Source organism: Trifolium pratense, linkage group LG4, assembly GCF_020283565.1.
Source record: "Trifolium pratense cultivar HEN17-A07 linkage group LG4, ARS_RC_1.1, whole genome shotgun sequence".
Lineage (NCBI taxonomy): Eukaryota > Viridiplantae > Streptophyta > Magnoliopsida > Fabales > Fabaceae > Trifolium > Trifolium pratense.
Window position 1 is genome coordinate 5,976,433 of NC_060062.1, and position 22,607 is coordinate 5,999,039.

At 32.0% G+C, this 22,607-nt stretch overlaps 3 protein-coding genes and 1 pseudogene across 6 annotated transcripts; 2 read left to right on the forward strand and 2 right to left on the reverse strand.

Annotated features, from left to right (window-relative positions):
* Window positions 1-1,656: 1,656 nt before the first annotated feature.
* On the reverse strand, window positions 1,657-2,303 carry LOC123881988. The gene is made up of 2 exons (XM_045930761.1): window positions 2,021-2,303; window positions 1,657-1,931 (listed from the first exon to the last, which is right to left on the reverse strand). Exons 1-2 carry the CDS (start codon window positions 2,261-2,263, stop codon window positions 1,725-1,727), a joined length of 450 nt encoding a protein of 149 aa, XP_045786717.1. The 5' UTR covers window positions 2,264-2,303; the 3' UTR covers window positions 1,657-1,724.
* Window positions 2,304-9,070: 6,767 nt separating this feature from the next.
* LOC123923599 (sucrose nonfermenting 4-like protein) lies at window positions 9,071-12,100 on the reverse strand. 4 transcript variants are annotated; one of them, XM_045976292.1, is made up of 9 exons: window positions 11,966-12,100; window positions 11,771-11,849; window positions 11,135-11,273; window positions 10,724-10,891; window positions 10,482-10,655; window positions 9,977-10,040; window positions 9,802-9,871; window positions 9,580-9,697; window positions 9,071-9,479 (listed from the first exon to the last, which is right to left on the reverse strand). In XM_045976292.1, the coding sequence occupies exons 4-9, from the start codon at window positions 10,824-10,826 to the stop codon at window positions 9,388-9,390; spliced, it is 621 nt and encodes a 206-aa protein (XP_045832248.1). In that variant the 5' UTR covers window positions 10,827-10,891; window positions 11,135-11,273; window positions 11,771-11,849; window positions 11,966-12,100; the 3' UTR covers window positions 9,071-9,387. The 4 variants fall into 4 exon arrangements, with proteins under 4 accessions (XP_045832248.1, XP_045832250.1, XP_045832247.1 ...); XM_045976294.1 differs by having other exon boundaries at window positions 10,724-10,830; window positions 11,763-11,849; window positions 11,966-12,093; XM_045976291.1 differs by lacking the exon at window positions 11,966-12,100 and having other exon boundaries at window positions 10,724-10,830; window positions 11,771-11,906.
* LOC123922007 lies at window positions 10,929-16,506 on the forward strand (annotated as a pseudogene).
* A 2,117-nt stretch (window positions 16,507-18,623) lies between these two features.
* Window positions 18,624-22,335, forward strand: LOC123923351 (probable WRKY transcription factor 33). Its single transcript, XM_045976039.1, has 5 exons — window positions 18,624-18,896; window positions 19,294-19,452; window positions 20,101-20,594; window positions 20,994-21,155; window positions 21,567-22,335. Exons 1-5 carry the CDS (start codon window positions 18,714-18,716, stop codon window positions 21,973-21,975), a joined length of 1,407 nt encoding a protein of 468 aa, XP_045831995.1. The 5' UTR covers window positions 18,624-18,713; the 3' UTR covers window positions 21,976-22,335.
* The last annotated feature ends 272 nt before the right edge of the window (window positions 22,336-22,607 follow it).

Below are 22,607 nucleotides of genomic sequence, written 5' to 3' on the forward strand. Positions count from 1 at the left end.
TAGGGTAAGTGCTCCTTTAAAATGGGAACACGCTAAGGGAAGATGTGTTCCATGTATATATATTTTGATCGGACACAACTGATGACTCCAATGGCAATGTCAGGTCAGGTGGTTGATAAGGTGACTTTGGCCTTCGATGTGAGGGAAAAGCTAGGTGCAATTATGTTAGTACTTCAACACTCAAATTAATAGTATTTGTGTGTATTTATATCTTGTGAAGATTGCATACCTTAAGGTTTAGAAATATGTGTGTATTTATAGGTCAAATCTTACGTGAGTATTCATCTGAGTGACAATTCCACTACACGTGAGTGAGGTTGACAGTAGTACAATTTTAATACTATGCTCAATTCTTATTGATTGATATCATGTGATATGGAGAACGCGGTGTCCTTGTCTTAAGCATTAATCTTATACTTGGTGACATGTCTTGAACTTTTACACCTTCGGGCCTTGTGTATATTAGACTTTAGTCCAGTCCAAAACAATAAACAGAAAAAACACTAGAAACTTTCTTTTAAAATAAGAGCATTAGACAATTCTCAAGTTAGAGCATATCTTAGATTTATTTAGTATGCATTTTGGATTTTTCCTCTTATTTTTGTTCTTAGTTTTCAATTTTATTTTCTCGTTTTTCTCATTTTTGTCGCTTAAGAAAATATACAATTGATAAATATATACCACCATGAGGAGTTAGTTGTTAAGAAGTCCCACATCGAATGTGAGTTGGCCTGGACAAAGATTTATAAGTAAGAGGTAATTCTCACCTTACAAGCCGATTTTATAAAGATGAGTTAGATCCAATACTCAATTCTAAAATTGTATGAGAGGAGACTGTGGTCAGTTGGCTTCTTGCTACTTAGCTTGAGTAGTGGAAAGTAATTATATGACATGTTTGAATTGAATGGCATATATGTAGAGATTTTAATGTAATGTAGTCCCTACCACCCAATACCATAAAAGCAATAAGAAGGTTCTTGATGACTCAGCTAGCTAGCAAGCTAGCATGGGGGATTCAGGCAAAGATATTGCAGTGGAAACCATAACATGTCACCCCTTCTTTGTGCACTTGTCAGTGCATTATTGTATTTTTTGTCCCAACAATAGTTAGTTACAACTAGTATATGATCTCTGCTCAATATATTGCACAGCTAGTACTTCTCTAGGTTGTAATAACCAACCAAATATCACCAATACAAAGATTAAATCTAAATTAGTAGAGTTGGTTTAATTTTTTATGTTTGGATCCAAACTAAATCAAATTAATTAAACCAGGATTTTACTATTTTTATTTTATCAAATAGTTTATAGGTTATTTGATGGGTGATCATGTATATTCATACTAGTAATATCACACGAGTCGTAACGTTATGCTTATATTTTTAAAAGTTACACTTTGTTAATAAAAATTGTTTTTCAAAATTTTATTTAATCAGTATCAATATCAATAGTATGAATCAATTGCATATTTATCCCATAAATTGGAAGAGGAATTTGAATTTGAATCAATTCTTAGCAGCTGGAAAGGAGGAAGTAATGACTAATTAATGAGTAGTTTTGTTTGTAACTTTGTATAAAAATGTCAGTTTCATTTAATTTATACTTTAAGTAGTACAAAATCAATTAAAACTCTATGAGGTACTGTAAGTGATAGAATATGACGTGCAAGATTTCCCAGCATAAGTAATCCCTGACAATACATAGGCATTCACTTTATTTGAGATTTAAAATAAATAGAAATCAATACCAAATTTGCCATTGGATCTTGACAAAAACTCAGCTCTGATACCAGTACTTACCATTTCCACAAAAGCGTCAATCCTTGTTTTCACAAACGAAGTAGATACATCAATGAGATGTAAGTCAATCAAAATTTGTGAATGTTGATGATTTGCCCATATAATAGTGTTCAGATTGACCAAACACATGCTCTGCAACATACAACATAGAGTAAAGAATGCATTTAATATTGTTCAAATTGAAGAAACACATCATAGAAGGGTCGGGAAAAATTACACACCGTAAGCTCAACACTATCGCTGTCTATAACGAAGTCAACCATACGCCGGAGAATATCACATTCTACGATAATCTTCTCAATAAATTCTAGGATGTCTTGTTGAGGACCGATAACTTTCATATCCGATCCGTATCCAGCCATGACAGCGACAATCTTTGTCGGCTGTTCAATACCTTCCAACTGTTGTGGGAGTTCAGTGGAAGATATTTTCCGGAGAAAGGAATCAATCTCTTGTTTCTCCATTATTGGTGCTTTCTGAAAAGAAATAACACGTCATAAAAAGAGCAGAAAGAAAATAAAGGGGCTATAAATGAAGGATTTAGATTCAATGAGTACAAAATATGCACACTCATCAATTACAATATAAGAAATTCATAGTACCTGGTAAAGGCCAAGTTGCCCGTCCTTCAAAACCTGCCACCTGTCCAAAACAGGGGTATTTGATGTCCAAAAAAATTGAAATCGAACTAAATGTTGAAGAAACTAAGCCATATTGATGAGTAACTAAGCCATTTTAATGTTTTGTGAGACAAAAGGTAACCAGATGCGCAAGCCAACCAAGCCATTGTCCTGTTCCCAACTGATCCAGTTTTGTCTCAATGGCAAATTTTATGTCATATCACTACTTTTGCAAGGAAAGAAACAAAAAAACTGTCCAAACTGATTTTCTTCCCTCTCAAAGCATCTCTCTCACGGTAACCAACACAAAAAAACTTTCATCTCTCATCTTCCAAACAACAAGGTTTGCTTCATCTTCATCTTCTTCTTGATTTTGTTCATCTTCTTCTTGATTTTCATTTGAGATATGCTTCATTTAGTACATCAAATCGGTTACACACTTTTTTAAAAACTTTTTACTGCTTATTTTTTATGAAAACAACAGTTTTTGTGGAATAATCTTATGTTTATGTCAGTTTCTTATGTTAAATCACTCGGATCAACCGTTGAAATCATTAATAGGTCTATGGAAGGTGTTGATATTTTTTTAAGTAGATTGAACTCACCTGAAAAGGATTTCTTTTTCATGTTTTTTCCAGGAAAATGGCTAGGAAATTTGAGAGTGTGAAGGACATCAGTGATGTGAAGGATCTTTGGAAGATATCTGTGAAAGTGAAAGAAAAATGGACAAACTTGAAGGATGGAAAAGAGTTTATTGAACTGTTGGTTGTGGACGACAAGGTAACCTTTTAGTGATATTAGCTTTTTATATTTCTTTAAAGTTTTGATGTTTATAAATTATGTTGGTGGATGAACATTTGTTTGTGAAAAGTACCTCTGATAATTGTTGGAACAAACTTTCAGGTTACATGTTTGTTCATAGATGTATTTTATATGTCTTATGTTTAAGACAAAAAATGTGGACTATTTGAAGTTATGTTTTTTACTTCTTGAAATAATTAGTTTTGTTCAAAGTTTGACTGATCATTGTTGGAACAAAAGAGAAGGTACATGTTTGTTCATATGTCTATGTTATATGTGTTATGTTTAAGATAAAAAAGTGTGTTTATATGTGAAGTTATGTTTTTGATCAATGAAAGAATGTGTTGGTGTTCAAAGTATATAATGTTAACTCAAACTAAAGAACAAGCCACAAAGTGAGTTGTACAATTAACGTTACGACCCGTGCGACAACACGGGTCTATTACTAGTTTGTTACTAAACTTGTAATTACATTGAATATTTATTTTTTTTCAAATTATTATCGGTGTTAACCTATGAAGCACGGACACTCCTCGGATTAGGCGTGTCCCGGTGTCGGACACGCGTCGATGTCGGATGCCGACACAACACGAAACTTATAATTACATTGAATTGTGTCGTTGCTTCAAATTATTATCGATGTCGACGTGTCTATCTGGTGTCGGGTGGCCACATCTGTGTCCATGCTTCATAGCTTGAAACCAATGTCTTGGTTAAAAAGTAGTTTTACGTTGTTTATTCAAATTGAACTTTCATGTTGTTTATTCAAATGGCTTTGTTATTTTCTTTTTAAATGCACAAAAAAATATCATCAAATTCTTTAGGAAACTTACTTCCATCATAGCAGCAAGGTCATTCCTTTTCCGATTTTTCCCTCTCGCCATGGTCACCCGCGTGACCCGCCATCTTGTAACAAGTGGAAAGTTTCTTCTCCTCGATGTAATTCTTTCATAATTTTCACAAGGAATTCTTTCATATTCAAGATTTCTAGCAGCATTTGATGATGAAGATGATAGATGAATTGCAGACTCCAAAGAAAGTCTTCTTTGATATTCTTGGTCTTCTCTACTTGACATGTTCTTCGTGAAATGGGTTTAAAAGAATGAAATGGGTTTGAAATGGGTTTGAAATGGGAATGAAATGGGTTTGGAGGTTTTGAAGAGGAAGTCACAGAGACTGATAGTACTATCACTCGTGTGTGATTCTTGCTTGAGCGTGTGTGGTCTTGTTTGCCTTTTGTTCAAGAAACGGTGATTCGTTTAAAATTAATAATTTACTGTAATATACAACCGGATCCGGTAACCATAAATAAAATGGCAAATTCTATGGTACATGCGATAATTTCACATGTACAGGTACATTGGGTTAGTAAATTAATATATAAGTAATATTTTTTTTAATGAAATCATTTTTTCTATTATTAAAGAAGTTATAATAACAGAATATTATTTATCAAAATTGCAAAAATATAAAATTGGATCTCTTTTGAATTTTTATTTCTCATAATAGTTAATATTGATTTTTTTTAAGACATGTTTGTTCATAGATGTATTTTATATGTCTTATGTTTAAGACAAAAAAGGTGGACTATTTGAAATTATGTTTTTTACTTCTTGAAATAATTAGTTTTGTTCAAAGTTTGACTGATCATTGTTGGAACAAAAGAGAAAGTACATGTTTGTTCATATGTCTATGTTATATGTGTTATGTTTAAGACAAAAAAGTGTGTTTATATGTGAAGTTATGTTTTTGATCAATGAAAGAATGTGTTGGTGTTCAAAGTATATAATGTTAACTCAAACTAAAGAACAAGCCACAAAGTGAGTTGTACAATTAACGTTACGACCCGTGCGACAGCACGGGTCTATTACTAGTTTGTTACTAAACTTGTAATTACATTGAATATTTATTTTTTTTTCAAATTATTATCGGTGTTAACCTATGAAGCACGGACACTCCTCGGATTAGGCGTGTCCCGGTGTCGGACACGCGTCGATGTCGGATGCCGACACAACACGAAACTTATAATTACATTGAATTGTGTTGTTGCTTCAAATTATTATCGATGTCGACGTGTCTATCTGGTGTCGGGTGGCCACATCTGTGTCCATGCTTCATAGCTTGAAACCAATGTCTTGGTTAAAAAGTAGTTTTACGTTGTTTATTCAAATTGAACTTTCATGTTGTTTATTCAAATGGCTTTGTTATTTTCTTTTTAAATGCACAAAAAAATATCATCAAATTCTTTAGGAAACTTACTTCCATCATAGCAGCAAGGTCATTCCTTTTCCGATTTTTCCCTCTCGCCATGGTCACCCGCGTGACCCGCCATCTTGTAACAAGTGGAAAGTTTCTTCTCCTCAATGTAATTCTTTCATAATTTTCACAAGGAATTCTTTCATATTCAAGATTTCTAACAGCATTTGATGATGAAGATGATAGATGAGTTGCATACTACAAAGAAAGTCTTCTTTGATATTCTTGGTCTTCTCTACTTGACATGTTCTTCGTGAAATGGGTTTAAAAGAATGAAATGGGTTTGAAATGGGTTTGAAATGGGAATGAAATGGGAATGAAATGGGTTTGGAGGTTTTGAAGAGGAAGTCACAGAGACTGATAGTACTATCACTCGTGTGTGATTCTTGCTTGAGCGTGTGTGGTCTTGTTTGCCTTTTGTTCAAGAAACGGTGATTCGTTTAAAATTAATAATTTACTGTAATATACAACCGGATCCGGTAACCATAAATAAAATGGCAAATTCTATGGTACATGCGATAATTTCACATGTAGAGGTACATTGGGTTAGTAAATTAATATATAAGTAATATTTTTTTTAATGAAATCATTTTTTCTATTATTAAAGAAGTTATAATAACAGAATATTATTTATCAAAATTGCAAAAATATAAAATTGGATCTCTTTTGAATTTTTATTTCTCATAATAGTTAATATTGATTTTTTTTAAGACATGTTTGTTCATAGATGTATTTTATATGTCTTATGTTTAAGACAAAAAAGGTGGACTATTTGAAGTTATGTTTTTTACTTCTTGAAATAATTAGTTTTGTTCAAAGTTTGACTGATCATTGTTGGAACAAAAGAGAAAGTACATGTTTGTTCATATGTCTATGTTATATGTGTTATGTTTAAGACAAAAAAGTGTGTTTATATGTGAAGTTATGTTTTTGATCAATGAAAGAATGTGTTGGTGTTCAAAGTATATAATGTTAACTCAAACTAAAGAACAAGCCACAAAGTGAGTTGTACAATTAACGTTACGACCCGTGCGACAGCACGGGTCTATTACTAGTTTGTTACTAAACTTGTAATTACATTGAATATTTATTTTTTTTTCAAATTATTATCGGTGTTAACCTATGAAGCACGGACACTCCTCGGATTAGGCGTGTCCCGGTGTCGGACACGCGTCGATGTCGGATGCCGACACAACACGAAACTTATAATTACATTGAATTGTGTCGTTGCTTCAAATTATTATCGATGTCGACGTGTCTATCTGGTGTCGGGTGGCCACATCTGTGTCCATGCTTCATAGCTTGAAACCAATGTCTTGGTTAAAAAGTAGTTTTACGTTGTTTATTCAAATTGAACTTGCATGTTGTTTATTCAAATGGCTTTGTTATTTTCTTTTTAAATGCACAAAAAAATATCATCAAATTCTTTAGGAAACTTACTTCCATCATAGCAGCAAGGTCATTCCTTTTCCGATTTTTCCCTCTCGCCATGGTCACCCGCGTGACCCGCCATCTTGTAACAAGTGGAAAGTTTCTTCTCCTCAATGTAATTCTTTCATAATTTTCACAAGGAATTCTTTCATATTCAAGATTTCTAACAGCATTTGATGATGAAGATGATAGATGAGTTGCATACTACAAAGAAAGTCTTCTTTGATATTCTTGGTCTTCTCTACTTGACATGTTCTTCGTGAAATGGGTTTAAAAGAATGAAATGGGTTTGAAATGGGTTTGAAATGGGAATGAAATGGGAATGAAATGGGTTTGGAGGTTTTGAAGAGGAAGTCACAGAGACTGATAGTACTATCACTCGTGTGTGATTCTTGCTTGAGCGTGTGTGGTCTTGTTTGCCTTTTGTTCAAGAAACGGTGATTCGTTTAAAATTAATAATTTACTGTAATATACAACCGGATCCGGTAACCATAAATAAAATGGCAAATTTCTAACAGCATTTGATGATGAAGATGATAGATGAGTTGCAGACTCCAAAGAAAGTCTTCTTTGATATTCTTGGTCTTCTCTACTTAACATGTTGTTCGTGAAATGGGTTTAAAAGAATGAAATGGGTTTGAAATGGGAATGAAATGGGTTTGGAGGTTTTGAAGAGGAAGTCACAGAGACTGATAGTACTATCACTCGTGTGTGATTCTTGATTGAGCGTGTGTGGTCTTGTTTGCCTTTTGTTCAAGAAACGGTGATTCGTTTAAAATTAATAATTTACTGTAATATACAACCGGATCCGGTAACCATAAATAAAATGGCAAATTCTATGGTACATGCGATAATTTCACATGTACAGGTACATTGGGTTAGTAAATTAATATATAAGTAATATTTTTTTTAATGAAATCATTTTTTCTATTATTAAAGAAGTTATAATAACAGAATATTATTTATCAAAATTGCAAAAATATAAAATTGGATCTCTTTTGAATTTTTATTTCTCATAATAGTTAATATTGATTTTTTTTATTGAAAAATGTAAAAAATTAGTCTAATGCTTTTATAAACAATGAAATTGTGTTTTTTCTTGTGATATTATTATCTATAAAATATAATAGTTGGTTAATAATTCTTTATTCAAAAACATAATCACTAATTTATCAATTTAATAGATTAATGTACCGGTACATTTCGATTCTCTCTGGTGCCAATTTGGGTGGGCTAATTTAGCTTCTTCAAAAAAAAAATGTACCGGTACATTGGAATTGTTCTAATGTACCATAGAAGCTACGTTTAAATGGTTACCAGATCCGGTTATTTGACGAGTTTGGTAATAGTTTTTCAAAAAGACTATTGTTTTTTTTATTAGCTTATAGTTTATTTTTCAAACTTTATTTTAAGTAGTTTATGAGCTTATAACTAATCATTTTTTATTCCAATTTTATCTCTGTCATCTTACTTAAAAAATATTAAATATTAGTTTTTTTTACTAAAAAATAACAATATTCATTCAAATTCATAGGAAATACATCATTCAAAATTATTATATAGTCAATGTACTAAAAGTAATATGGATGAATCTACAAACATACTAACATCATCCGAGTTAACAGTATATATAAAACGACATAGTGTCTATGATAGAGCCTGCGATTGATATGACAAAATTCAAATGTTCAAAATAATCATGTTAAAGCCATTGAATCTACAGTGAATTTGGATCGAAACAAACCTGCGAATTTGAACTAAACCAAACACACACCTTTTCTGATAAATGAATGAGAAGATAAAACTTCTCTTGCTATAAAAATTAAGTAGGTTCATTCAATCAATATTCAACAACAGTTGACCGCAGTCGTAAAAGTATCAGCGCTGTCATGCAAGTAGCACTCGTCACCAACACTAGACGATCGTCATCTTCATTGGTTGGATGGGTTTTCAAGCCATGGCTGATAGTGTCAAAGCTTAGAGACCAAGACCAAGTCCTATAAGTTGCAACTTTTTAAATATATTTTTTATTAGAGTCTTTTTTATTATTTGTCCTGGGCCTCCAAAATTTTAGAACCGGCTCAAAAAAAATATTTAGATGAATTAAATAGCCACCAGACTACTTGACAAAAAATAAAATGAAAGTTGATATAGTTACATGAATTAAAAAAATATTTAATTCTAATTAATAATATTAAAACTATATAATTTTTGTTGTTTTCTCCATGAATTCTGTTAGCACTGGACACAGATATTGCAGATGTGCCGGCACAAAGGAGAAAACTGATCCTCAATTTACAGAATTTTCTCTCCAATTTCTATCCTAAGAAAGCATGTGGGCAAACAGCAAAAGATGTTCACCCAAACAAAGACTACGAAAAAGAGAAAACAAGTGCGAACATAAAAGTTCCCTTCAAATGCCACTAACACTGCTATGCCCTTCATAATTCATATTAAATAAGATCACCAATATATCCCAACTAGCCCAATAAGAATCTGAAAACATCACTTAATGAAATAATCCCTTCCACACGCTTGCTACCAGCCTCCACAATCACAAGTCTCCTAACCCCTGCAAAGTGCAAAAAACCGGTGAACAAAGGAATTATATTCTTTTACTTCTAAGAAATGGGAGAGTACTTTAGCTTATTTGTTAGTAAACAAATTAATACCAGGACTAGCCAACCGCTCCATCACTTTGTGCAACGAATCAGACCTCAAACACATATGACATCTGTGGCCATTGTAAAGCCCATAAGGAGCATTTGCATCTTGTCCCAAAAGCAATGCCTACAACCATGGAGCACTAGTATTTAGATTCATTTTCCGCTGAAACAACAACTAAATAAATGTATGTACTGTTAAATCTCAAAAGTAATCACATAGTAAGATACCTGATGAATACTAATTTCATCGAGGGATATTCGAGCATATGCTTTATCTTTAGCCAGTGCAGTAATATCGCTGCAAAGAAAATAATAGGCATGTATCATATATGTTTGAGGAAATCTTTCAAATTTTAAATGAGATGAGAGTTACACACAAAAAGGGGGGAGGAAAAAATACTACCTTCTTGAATATATGTCAAGCAATGAATCATTATCATCCACAATTGGTATTGAGCTAACTTTAGCTGCAAAGAGAGAGCGTATTCAAGTAGGATATCAAAAGCAAGACTAAAACAGGTTAAAGTACCAAGATTTTAACAAAACTGTCATTACTACAAACTAAATCAAGAGAGGAAACTATTGAACAAAGATTGTCCCTCGCTCGACAACAACAAATAACAACCACAAATATGTGTATTGGTGAAATGACAATTTAGAAAAATTATAATTTTGATATGGAGTGGCTGTTTAAATTGACAGTTAAATGGGCATTCTTAGGTTTGAGTCCTAACAGGAACTATTTGTTAAATAAGCTGAATGCTTCTATTGGTTCTATACAGAAATGCATGGTGCGCTATTTATACACAATAACCTCCCCTTCATGAAAATATCATTGGGAAAAAGGACTTAAATAAGCAACAAACTGCAGAAAAAAATAGATAACATTAAAACATAAGAATGATCACCTTGGACAAACATCGACAGGGCAGCACCAAGAGAAGCATTTGGCCTTAGCATTGCGAGTGGCTGTCCATTTGGATCCCCAACTCTAGGCACCCATGTACCCAAAGGTATTGAACCAATAGGAAGTTGAAGAATGGGCAAAGAACCAGCAGAGTGCTTAAAATGCCTGCATATACCTGAAAATTTATTCCAGACATCAGTGCCAACTTCCAAACCATTAGAGACAATAGACCTAGAAGCTTACATTTTAGAATTCCTGATAGGGAGGCAAGATGCAGCAGTTGGGGAATTGATCCATCCTCTGGAGAAGAATGAATGATAGGAACTGTTGACACCTTGTTTTGCATTCATCTGGATGTCATGGTTTAACATTAAATGTGGAAGAAAATGCATTTTTGCTGTGTACTTAATTCTGAGAAAAAAGGAATAATGATTAATTGAGAAAAGGAATGAAGCAGACGAAGTATGACATAACCACATGGAAAGCTGCTGGTAAAAAGTAAAAACCTATAGCCAAATACAGATTTGTAGCTGACAAACCTGAATCGTCTAAATACATAAAAAGTGGAGAACTTACAAACTATTAAATTGGGAGAACAACAACTTAGATACAATGAAAATTGAAAACTTTATCACAGTCGTCAGGAGGACTTACATGAACAAAACAGTGAGGATCTGATCCCTCATTAATATCAAGTGCCCTGCGTTGATTTAATTTTCCCTCTTTCCAGGTTGCTATATATAGTATGAGTCTCAAGTTGTTCTTCAGTCAAATTTGATCCATGATTCCCCAACTGAAATTAAACATGTTACAAATAATTGAATTTACAAAAATAGAAATGCATTCAACTAGAATAGTGGGCTAGGAGCCATAGATACTAAAGGGTAGAAATGACCAATCATGATTGCAAATATGTTCACAAGAATAGAGTATAGACCAGCCACACATATCTAGAATGGAAGAACTAGAAGATATTTAGCAAAAAGACAACAGCATGAAAGAGATTTCACAATGCAAATATTTTCAAGGCTTTCTCCCAAAAAACAATTTTATAGCATTACTGTATGAGCTGGAAAAAAATTCGTGCTAACTCCACAAATGATTTATTATCAGCCTAATATAAGGATAACATGATTCTCTTTAAAAAAAAAAAAAATTATGCCATTTCCTATCCAATAAGTTTTTATTTTTTACAATTTTAAAACGTCAACCCAGTAGTGTTTGTAGGAGGGTGACTTTTACTGAAAACTGGCACAGAAGGGTTGCATAATTGTTTTATTACCCACAAACCTCTTTCAATATGAGAATGAAGTCCAATGCACTAAGCACTCCAACAAACCGACTGTTGCGAAAATCCCATAGATACATCCTGAAAGAAGATAGCATTAGATACATACATATACGGACATGAGTGTGTGCCCTGAACATCGAACATATACCAACAATTCTCGCGCGTTATCCATCCATCCAAAACATCGATCTAACCTTATGTTCGCGCGTGAACGACACGTCCTTAACTCTGATCGCCGGAGTGTATAAAAATACGCTCAGGCGAATCGATTTATCGCGGTCGAGGTTTTTTTTACTGGGAATGGGGATATTGAATATGGCTGTTAATTGTGTGAATTTGGTTGAGCTTGATTTGTCGAACGCGACGGAGTTGAGAGATGCAGCTATGGTTGGTGTTGCACGCGCTGTGAATTTGAAGAAACTTTGGTTGAATAGGTGTAAGTTGGTTACTGATATGGGAATTGGGTGTGTATTGCTGTTGGTTGTAGGAAATTGAAGTTGATTAGTTTGAAATGGTGTGTTGGTGTTGCTGATTTAGGTGTTGATTTAATTGCTATTAAGTGTAAACAACTTTCTTCTATGGATCTCTCTTATTTTCCGGTGAGTTTTTCTATTTCTCTTTCTCATCGTTGTTAATGTTATTGTTTTCTTAATTATTAATTAGTTAAGTCATTTGAAGAATCTGAGTTTGAATTCCAGCTAGAATAGTCTGGTTAAGAATTGTTACCATCAGAAATTGAACTCGGATTCTCCTGAACCATTCATCCGGGTGGAGTTCATTAACCACTTATGTTCAATGTCGTGATTATAATTGATCAGACTTTACTTATATTTATGAACTCTGAATTATTAGGATCTCATTCATGAGAATTAGCGGTGAATTGAGAATTTTTGTTATTAGTTAGTATTAATGTTATTTAATAAGTCATTTTGGTTTTAATTTTCTAAATTTCTAAATTTGGAGGTTGATGTGGGAACAAAAATGGGATGTGATGTTAAGTTATTTTTTGTAGATTTTATTTGGAAAAATAATAATAATAATAATAATAATAATAATAATAATAATAATAATAATACTAATAATAATAATAATAATATTATTATTATTATTTGGATTTTTTTGTGGGGATTATTGGTGGATTGAGATTTTTTGTTATTATTGATTATTGATGTTATATAATATATAAGTCATTGTGGTTTTAATTTTCTATATTTGGAGGGTTTTTTGAGGGAATGAATTTGGAGGTTGATGTGGGGAAAAAAGTGGGGTGTGATATTAATGAGCTATGTTTTTGTAGGTTTTATTCCAAATTGAGGAATTAGCTTTCTTTTGTTTTATTTTTATTTTTGGGGTGCTAATAATTGTTGTGTGTGAGTTGAGGAATGATTGGAATGAGGGAAAATTGGTTAAATTGAATATTATGAAGTGGTGGTTGGCTTAATTTGTTTTTAGTGAATCACTAATTTAGATCATAAAATTGTAGGGTTAGGCTATTTTAGTCCATAATATTAATGAATGAAAATCTAAAATGATTTATGAAATTGAAAATTCTTGTTCTATAAAAAAAAATTGAAAATTCTTGTAAAAAATAGTTATTATAATTTCAAGGAATAAATTTTGATCGACTCAAAAGGAATAATTTTTTCGAGTGAATCACCAATTTAGACCTTGAAATTCAAGGGGTCGATTAATGTGCTCCTAAAATTGTTGAAAAAATGAATCTAAAATGATTGCCAAAATTGAAAATTCTTATTCAAAATAGTCATAATTTCAGAATCCATGGACTAAATTGACCGACATGAAAGGACTAATATATGGATTATTTTGTAATTTCTTAAACTTTAGAATACATTCTCCAAACCCTACAATTTTAGTGGCTAAATTAGTGGTTCACTCTTTTTTTTTCTTCTAACAGGTTGTGTCTGTTTGAAAGTTAAGTAGATTTAGTGCTTAATTATGCCTTTTGCTCTTGAGGTATTGTTTTGAAATTATATGGTTAATATCATATAACATGTGTTATTGGTTTCTTGTGATGTGCAGATCACAGAGAAATGTCTCTCCTCGATCTTCAAATTGCAACATCTCGAAGATTTGGTCCTTGAAGGATGCTTTGGCGTTGGGGACGACAGCCTCAACAATTTAGTCGTCAACCAAGGATGCAAGACATTAAAGGTAAATAGGGAGATTAACTGTTAATGACTATTGAGTAGCATTAACTTATATGAAGTACTGGTTTTTGCCATCACACTTGCACCGGTTTTTTCTTTATCTAACAGATTCACTTCCTTCTGCAGAAACTTGATATCTCAGGCTGTCAAAACATAAGTCATATCGGTCTATCAAAGCTAACAAGCATTTCTGGATGTGTCGAACAACTTGTATTAGCAGATGGTTCTCCGGTAATTCTTCAGTTTTCATAAGTATTAATTTTTTAACTTAAAGATGAGGAATTCGGTTATAACTAATTGTTGGTATTTTGATTTACCAGGTGACTCTTGCTTTTGCTGATAGTTTGAGTAAACTTTCGATGTTGCAATCGATCACATTAGACGGCTGCATTATTACCTCTGATGGATTGAAAGCCATTGGAAATTTGTGCATTTCACTTAAGGAACTCAGTTTAAGCAAATGTTCGGGAGTGACGGATGAAGCTCTTTCTTTCCTTGTGTCAAAACACAGAGATTTAAGGAAACTTGACATCACATGCTGCCGCAAAATAACCGATGTTTCAATTGCTAGCATTGCGAATTCGTGCAGAAGTCTCACTTCTCTCAAAATGGAGTCGTGTACACTAGTTTCCTCAGAAGCGTATATATTGATTGGACAAAAATGCCATTATCTTGAGGTGCTTGATCTCACAGATAATGAAATTGATGATGAAGGCCTTGAGTCCATATCTCGCTGTTCGAGGCTCTCCAGCCTGAAACTTGGAATCTGCCTGAACATAACTGATAGAGGAGTTTCCTATGTAGGCATGTGTTGCTCAAAGATAAAGGAGCTTGATCTATACAGGTCTGTGATTCAAATGTTGTCCTTTGCTTTTCTTGTCATAAGATGAATATTCTACGCATTCTTTTAATTTCCTTTTTGGCATATAGTAGTATTGAATTGGGTCGAGTTTCTAATTTTTTTAAAATTGGGGTATAGTTTTCCACTATAATTTGGGTAAAGTTTTTACGAAAATGAATTATTTGAATGTAATCACATGTGTCAGACACCAGACACGCTTGCCTTTGATCAGAAGTTTCGGTGCCACCAAAGATGTACCCTATTTACAGTAGCTTTGATAAAATCTGGCTTTGGCCTAAACATCCTATGATTATACCTTATTAAACGTTAACATAAAAGTCATTCCCCAATGTCACCTAATCAAGATTATTTTCTTTTTCAGGTCCACAGGAGTAACAGATTTGGGAATCTCAGCAATTGCTTCTGGTTGCCCTGACCTAGAGATGATAAATACCACATATTGCACTAGCATTACTGATAGGGCATTATTCTGCTTATCAAAATGTGCAAATTTGCAGACACTCGAAATTCGTGGTTGTCTTCTTGTTACATCTATAGGTTTGGCATCTATTTCAATGAATTGCAAACATCTAAGCCGCCTAGACATAAAAAAGTGTTACAATATTGATGATAGTGGTATGATTCCACTAGCTCATTTCTCCCAAAATCTAAGACAGGTATTTATTTTCGCCATCTCAATTTTGTGCAAAACATAAAAAATGCAAGAAAGCTTTGATCGGGATTCTGATATTATGTCTTTTTTCTTGATATGCAGATAAACTTGTCATATAGCTCAGTTACAAATGTAGGGCTTCTTTCACTTGCCGGTATAAGTTGCCTTCAAAACTTTACCCTACTTCACCTGCAAAGCTTGTCTCCACATGGACTAGCGGCAGCGTTATTGGCATGTGGAGGGCTAACAAAAGCAAAGCTTCATGTTAAACTAAGATCTCTTTTACCCGAGCTGCTCATCGGACATATAGAAGCACGAGGGTGCGTGTTTGAATGGAGAGATAAAGTGTTTCAGGTATGTTCATCTCTCCGTTCCTATCAGGATTTAAAGCAAAATTGCGACATATAGAAAAATGTTATATAGTAATCTATTGTATTTTATTTGGTCACTGAGATTGTTGTTGTTCCATGGACAGGCTGAATTGGACCCCAAGTGTTGGAAATTACAATTAGAATCTGATGCAATAGGATTGTCTGAAGTTAATAACGACGACTCGCACATTATGTGCATATGATATTCAAGTTAGTGAAGAATCATAGGTCTCACATTAACTTCTCTCTGCTACCCTTCCACTTATACTAGAAGAAAGTAAAGAAAAATAAAAGAAAGCGACACGAAAGATATTAGAAGTTCATAGGTCCTACATTAACTAGAAACTTGTGTTTCAGATTCCTACATGAAGACTCACAAGTTTTTGTTGTCCTTTGTAGAATGTTGTATCCCTTTTTGTGTTAGAAGCTGGTTCAATCAAGTGTATAAAAACTTTGTAACCCCTTTGATCATGCTTCATCTTTTTTAAGGGTCCTGCTAAAAGCAAAGGTATTCAAGTGTAGAAATTTTGTAATTTCATGTTTTGTTTTATCCTAGATTTGTACTCTTCTGAGACCTCAAGAATAGAAAATGTTTCAAATGTTGCAATTATCATTGACATTTTTTTTTGTTGACAATATTTACTTATAATGAGATTGACCTTTTAGAGGTTCTTGGATTCTATGCATCCTATTTTTCACTCCACTATATTCTCTATCTCAATCATGTTTTTACCTTCTCTCTCTGATAATTAAAAAATTTATACTACCTCCGATTTTAAATATAAAAAACAGTTAGGTCAATAAAATTTGATGTACTCTGTATTATGTTTATTTGATTTAAAATTTATACCAGATACATCAACTTAATTGTTTGATAGTAATCTTTCCTAACTTGAGAAATTATTTTTGACTAATTTGCAAGCAATTTTTCATGGTTCAACCAGCCAATTGCTTGTGGTTGGATAGAATTAGGGGGAGAGGTAAGAGGTTTGAGGTTAAGGATAGGGACAAAAGGAGGAAAAAGATGATAAAGGGGTGAAATGGCAATGCCACCAAGAAAAAATTCATGGCTGGCAAGCAATCATGCAAATTGCAAATCATGCATATACCTTAACACTCCTTATGTGGATTTTTATTAGTCAACTTATCACCTAACAATTTATTTATTTTTTGGATCAAGTATAGTGGCTAGAAATTCCACCCTTCCGAACCCTGGCCCCGGCGTATATAATGTAATGTTTCTGCCAGCTGGGCTAAGCTCACGGACTATCGCTTAACAATTTATATTAACATAATGTCCTCTCAAAAGGAAAAAAATAAAATAAAACAATCAACAGAGTATTAAGATAAGTGGTATTACTTTTTAGATTGCTTAACTATATATTTATATAAACTTCAAAATGTAAATTAAATCACTTGTTTTTTTAAGAATGGTCTAATCTTGCAGTTTTTATCATGCAGCTATTGAAAATGTTTTTCACCTTTTCTTTAGCTTTGCCATTTTGCTTCAAGATTTTAAGATTGGCTGGCTTAAGTTTTTCAATGTATTGATATATTTTCTACTTTTCCATACTTTCTTTGTTGAGATTATATTCCACGATTCATTCGGGATACCTTTTTCCGTAATAGATTTAGTCTTCTTAGTTATAATTTTCGTTGAATTTTTTATGAATTTCTGTATAGATTTTGTTTCTTATAAAAAGGACCGGAGAGAGTATTTGATATGCACAAATGATTGTTAGCTGTCGGATAGTCGGAATTTAATTACCTTTGAAGGCTGGTAGTCTTTCTTAAAAAAAAAATCAATTTTTTAGACTCTGAAAACTTTCTCAATCTTCTGTGTTTTTCAAAGAATTTGATTCTGAAATAAATTAATAAAATGATTGTATACAAGTGTGAAAATAGTATTATTAGCTATAAATCACTGTTTGCAGTAAAAAAAAAAAAACTATAAATCACTATTTTTAGATTCTGAAATACTTTCTAAAGCTTCTGTGTTTTTCAAAGAATTTGATTCTGAAATATATAATATTAAAATTGTATAAGTTTGAAAATAGTATTATTATCTTAAAACAATTTGTCTCTTTAAGGTTCTGTCAAAAAAGTAGTAGTAAGAACAAAACCTTTTAAATATTTAATAGAAGCTTCTTAATTAGAGTTAAAATAGTGCAGAATATAAAAAGTAATAAGAGTCAAAAAGTATTGCACTATAAAGTTTACAATTTTTTGGGATCATTGCATCTCATTTAGTTTTTTTTTTACAGCAAAAAATTAACTTCTTCCATTCGTCAAAATAGATTTAATATAATCGAAACTTTAGCGACTAGCAAAAGACAATGATGCTCTCACTTAGGGTGTGTTTGGTTTGAGAGAGAGAAATAGAAAATAGAGAAAAACACAGAAACCAATGAATGAATTTAGACTAAAATTTGTTCAAATTCATTTATCGGTTTTCGTATTTTTATCTCTTTCCTATTTCTCTCTCAAACTAAAAAAAATGCAAACTAGAAAGAAAGTGTAAAGAGTTTAATATATAAAGAATTATACACCATTCAATTTAGCCAATTTAACTAAAGTATGAACTTGTCAAAAAAAATTAATATGAGAAAAATAATTGGTACTAGAATAGTGCCACCACATGAGACAGGTGGCAAATCAGAGAAAGCCATGCAAAATTATGCAATGATGATACAATGAAAGGCTATACCCAGTCAAAGTCAAACCCACAACACTTGACCCATTGCCTTTTCAACGGTCAATCTTTCTTTCATAAGTAGCTTCCAAACATATGCATAACATATCAATCATATAAATACAATAAGCTTATGAATTACATATTCAAACATACTCCAAACACAATTCACTTAACAAACATCAATTGTCTAAACTATGTCTTATAGTTTCAACAACAACCTTTTCAACACCAATGATAACATTACCACTACCACCTTGGATGTTGCTAAATTTGTTGGATTTGATGATGAAGTAAATTACCCTTCTTATTCTGATTTTCCACCTGGTTTCATCCCTGAGGACTTATTCAATTCACCTTCCTTTCTTTCTTCTCCTAAGGTACATGTTACACTCTCACTTGTTATTCTAGTTTTCAATTCGCAATCACGTAGTTAATGAACTCTAGTTAAGGACAAATCTTTAAGAGAACTCGAGTTTAAATGTTCGAATTCTAACTAGAACAATCTATTAGAATATGTAGATAGGTATATAACAATATATTTTATATATTCTCATACAATCTTTAGCCGGTACTCGTGAACTTAGCTCAATTGGTAAGGATATCACGCTATATGTGCAGGAGTCGATCGGGGTTCGAACCCCGGACACTCCACTTATTCATATTTAAGATGAAATTTTTAACCACTAAACTACGGACTTAATTGTTGTCACATTGTTGATTTTGTGTTAAAACTTATAGCTAATAATGGATTTTTTTTATATGATGGTGTTTTAGATTCCTTCATCTTATACAACCGAGCCTTCTTCTGACCAAAGCATGAACCAACAACACAACAAGGAATTAGAAGAGATAAACATCTCTGAGCTCTCTTTCCAATCACAAAAACAGAACATACATGATCTCTTTCAATCTTCCACAAATATGTTTCAAGTGGTAAGTTGTATTTTCTTTTATCAAAAGTTTTACTTTAATAAAATATGATTTTTTTACCATTTCTTGTTCTATATGCTGATCTTGACTTTCTTGGACAAAAATTAATTAGTATCTGTGTCATTCACTTGCATTTAATGGCTTAATTTGTTTATTATTGTGCATTATTTTTGTTTTTTCTTAGTTTTTATTTAGTCAAAATTTTCTGTAATTTTGTCTGTACTGTACTACAAGCTAGTTTGAATTGTTTTTCCAATTAAAAACTTGACTAGAATATCCTCTGTTGACAAAGTCAAACATTGTGTTCGTCTAAAAATTATTTGCTTGAAAAACATTTTTAAGTTGAGGTTACACTAAAAAAGTGATGTATCTAGTATAATATGAAATAAATATATAGGTCATTTTTTTAATGTACCAAAAAAAAGTTAAATTTATTTATAATAGTAATCAAAGAATATTATTGAGTTTAGCATTTAAATTTTTTTATGTGTTTTTGCATTTTCATGAATCAGATCAGTCGAACTGTGCAACTTAAGTTCAATTTATTTATTTAATAGGTTTAATTTTCAGTTTAAGTTCTAATTATGATTTGTTTATGTTTTGGAATATGCAAATCTTGATCATTTACTAAAACTTGTTCAACTTGAACAGGAGGAGCAACTAAAGAAAGAGGACACATTGATATTCAATGAAACTACAAAGCATAACAATTTTTCATTTGAGAGAACAACAAAACATGAAACACAAACAAATTCTTCAGCTCCTAGTTCTACTTTTTTCAACAACAATAATGCTTCTATGTCTATTAAAGAACAAAAAAAATCAGAAGAAGATGGATACAAGTGGAGAAAATATGGAGAAAAACAAGTGAAAGGAAGTGAAAATCCAAGAAGTTATTATAAGTGCACTAATCCTATTTGCTTGATGAAGAAGAAAGTTGAAAGGTCTTTGGATGGATATATTACTGAAATTGTTTATAAGGGAAATCATAACCATCCTAAGCCTAATTTGTCTACAAAAAGAAGAACAAGTTCTCAATCAATGATTTCTGATTTTTCTTTGGGAGAGGATGAGTTTGAGCAAACATCACAAACTAGTTTTTCTGGAGGAGATTATGATGAGTTTGGACCTGAGGCCAAAAGATGGTAATAAGATTCGAAAATTTTACTATATTACTCTAATTATCGAATTTTGATTGCGTACATTCATGCAGTCAGCACATTTGTGGTCGTTGGATCAATATCGGATAATTTAGATTTTAAACTATGTATTTTATATTTTAAAAGACATCAAAATCAGCGTTGAAATTTGAAATATAGACCATCTGATCTTGGTACAACGACCACCACAATGTGTTAACATGGTAAATGCGTGAAATTGGTGACTGCGAACAATCCAAAATCCTATTTACATGATTTGTAGGACCAATCCGCTTGTTGTAGGCCATTGTCAATTTAGTCTATAAAATTATTGATGATGCTTAGGTTCTCAAAATATGAGTATTACAAGACTAATTCAAACCATAAACAAATTTTATATTGCAGGAAGGGAGATAATGAAAATGAATCTTATTCCATAGATGGGTGTAGAACTGTGAAGGAACCTAGAGTTGTGGTTCAAACTACAAGTGAAATTGATATACTTGATGATGGATATAGGTGGAGGAAATATGGACAAAAAGTAGTCAAAGGAAATCCAAATCCAAGGTATGTAAATTATTCAACTTATGGAATCAAACAAAACTCATTTAGTCACTCACAAGTATAAGTTAAATGGTTCTTAGTGTTATAATATACAAATTTAATACAAAGATACTATTATTTTATTTTTAGTCAGTTTAAAGAAATTTATTTGACTTTTAATCCTTACAAATATTTTTTTTTTGTCCCACCAATATAGACTATATATATATATATATATATATATATATATATATATATATATATATATATATATATATATATATATATAAAACAAGGACTAACTAATTCAACCATGAACAAATTTTATAGAGACTAAAATAAAATAAAAAACAAAACAAAAATTTATATATTTACAAGGATTAAAAACAAACAAAAAAATTCATAGTGACTAAATGCAAAATATTATTTGTGCAGGAGCTACTACAAATGTGTAATCCAAGGTTGTCCTGTGAGAAAACATGTTGAGAGAGCAGCACATGATATGAAAGCAGTAATAACAACATATGAAGGCAAACATAACCATGATGTACCTTTAGGTAGAGGAAATTCAAGCTATAACATCAACAAAACTTCTCTTAATGTAACACCTATTAGGCCTTCAACAGTTACTAATTATTCTAGCTTATCAAATTTCACAAATTCACTTCATGATGAATCAAAGCTACCAAATTATGGAACTCAAGAAGAAAATTTTCAGCTAGACATGATGATGATGAATTCTAAAAGCTTTTTCGACAAATCAATCGGTTCAAATACCAATTATGAACAATACTCGGCTAAGGATAACTCCTTCCTTCAGTCTTTTATGTCGAAGAACTTTTAATTTGGCATTAGAACATTACTCGTCATTTAGATTCTCTACAGTTGTTCAGTCAGTGCAGACAATTCTGAACCATTTGATTTGAGTTGCAACTCAATCCAGTGGTCGAGTTTTTGCCTACACTGATTAGATAAATGCAGAGAATCTATGTTCATCATATCATTGATATGTTTTTGTATATATTATAGGAATTTTAGTCTAAGAAGTTGTAGAACTAGTCAACTTACATCTTTGACAAGAGTTAGGCCTAACTTCAAGTTTCACTTTAGGAATAAGAGATTTAGAAAAAAGTGTTGGCTGATTAATTTCATCATTATTTTTGTTGTATTTGTTTAGCATGAAATAAAATAATTCTTTTGCTAAGTCTTGCTTTATTATAGTAAAAAATTACTCCATAAGATTATAGTATGGTTGACAAATTCAAACAGAGTCTTGAGATTGAAACTAGGAAGAAAAGAGTTAGATATTGAGACTATATAATCCACACGATATTTTAACACATAAGTTTGATAACAACTTTCGCCAAACTTTAAATGGTTAACATTTTTTAAAATATGTGGTTAATTACGTTCAATGGATGATTAATGAATATAATAAGGTGTCAGAACTCATTAATCATATAACTGAACGTAATT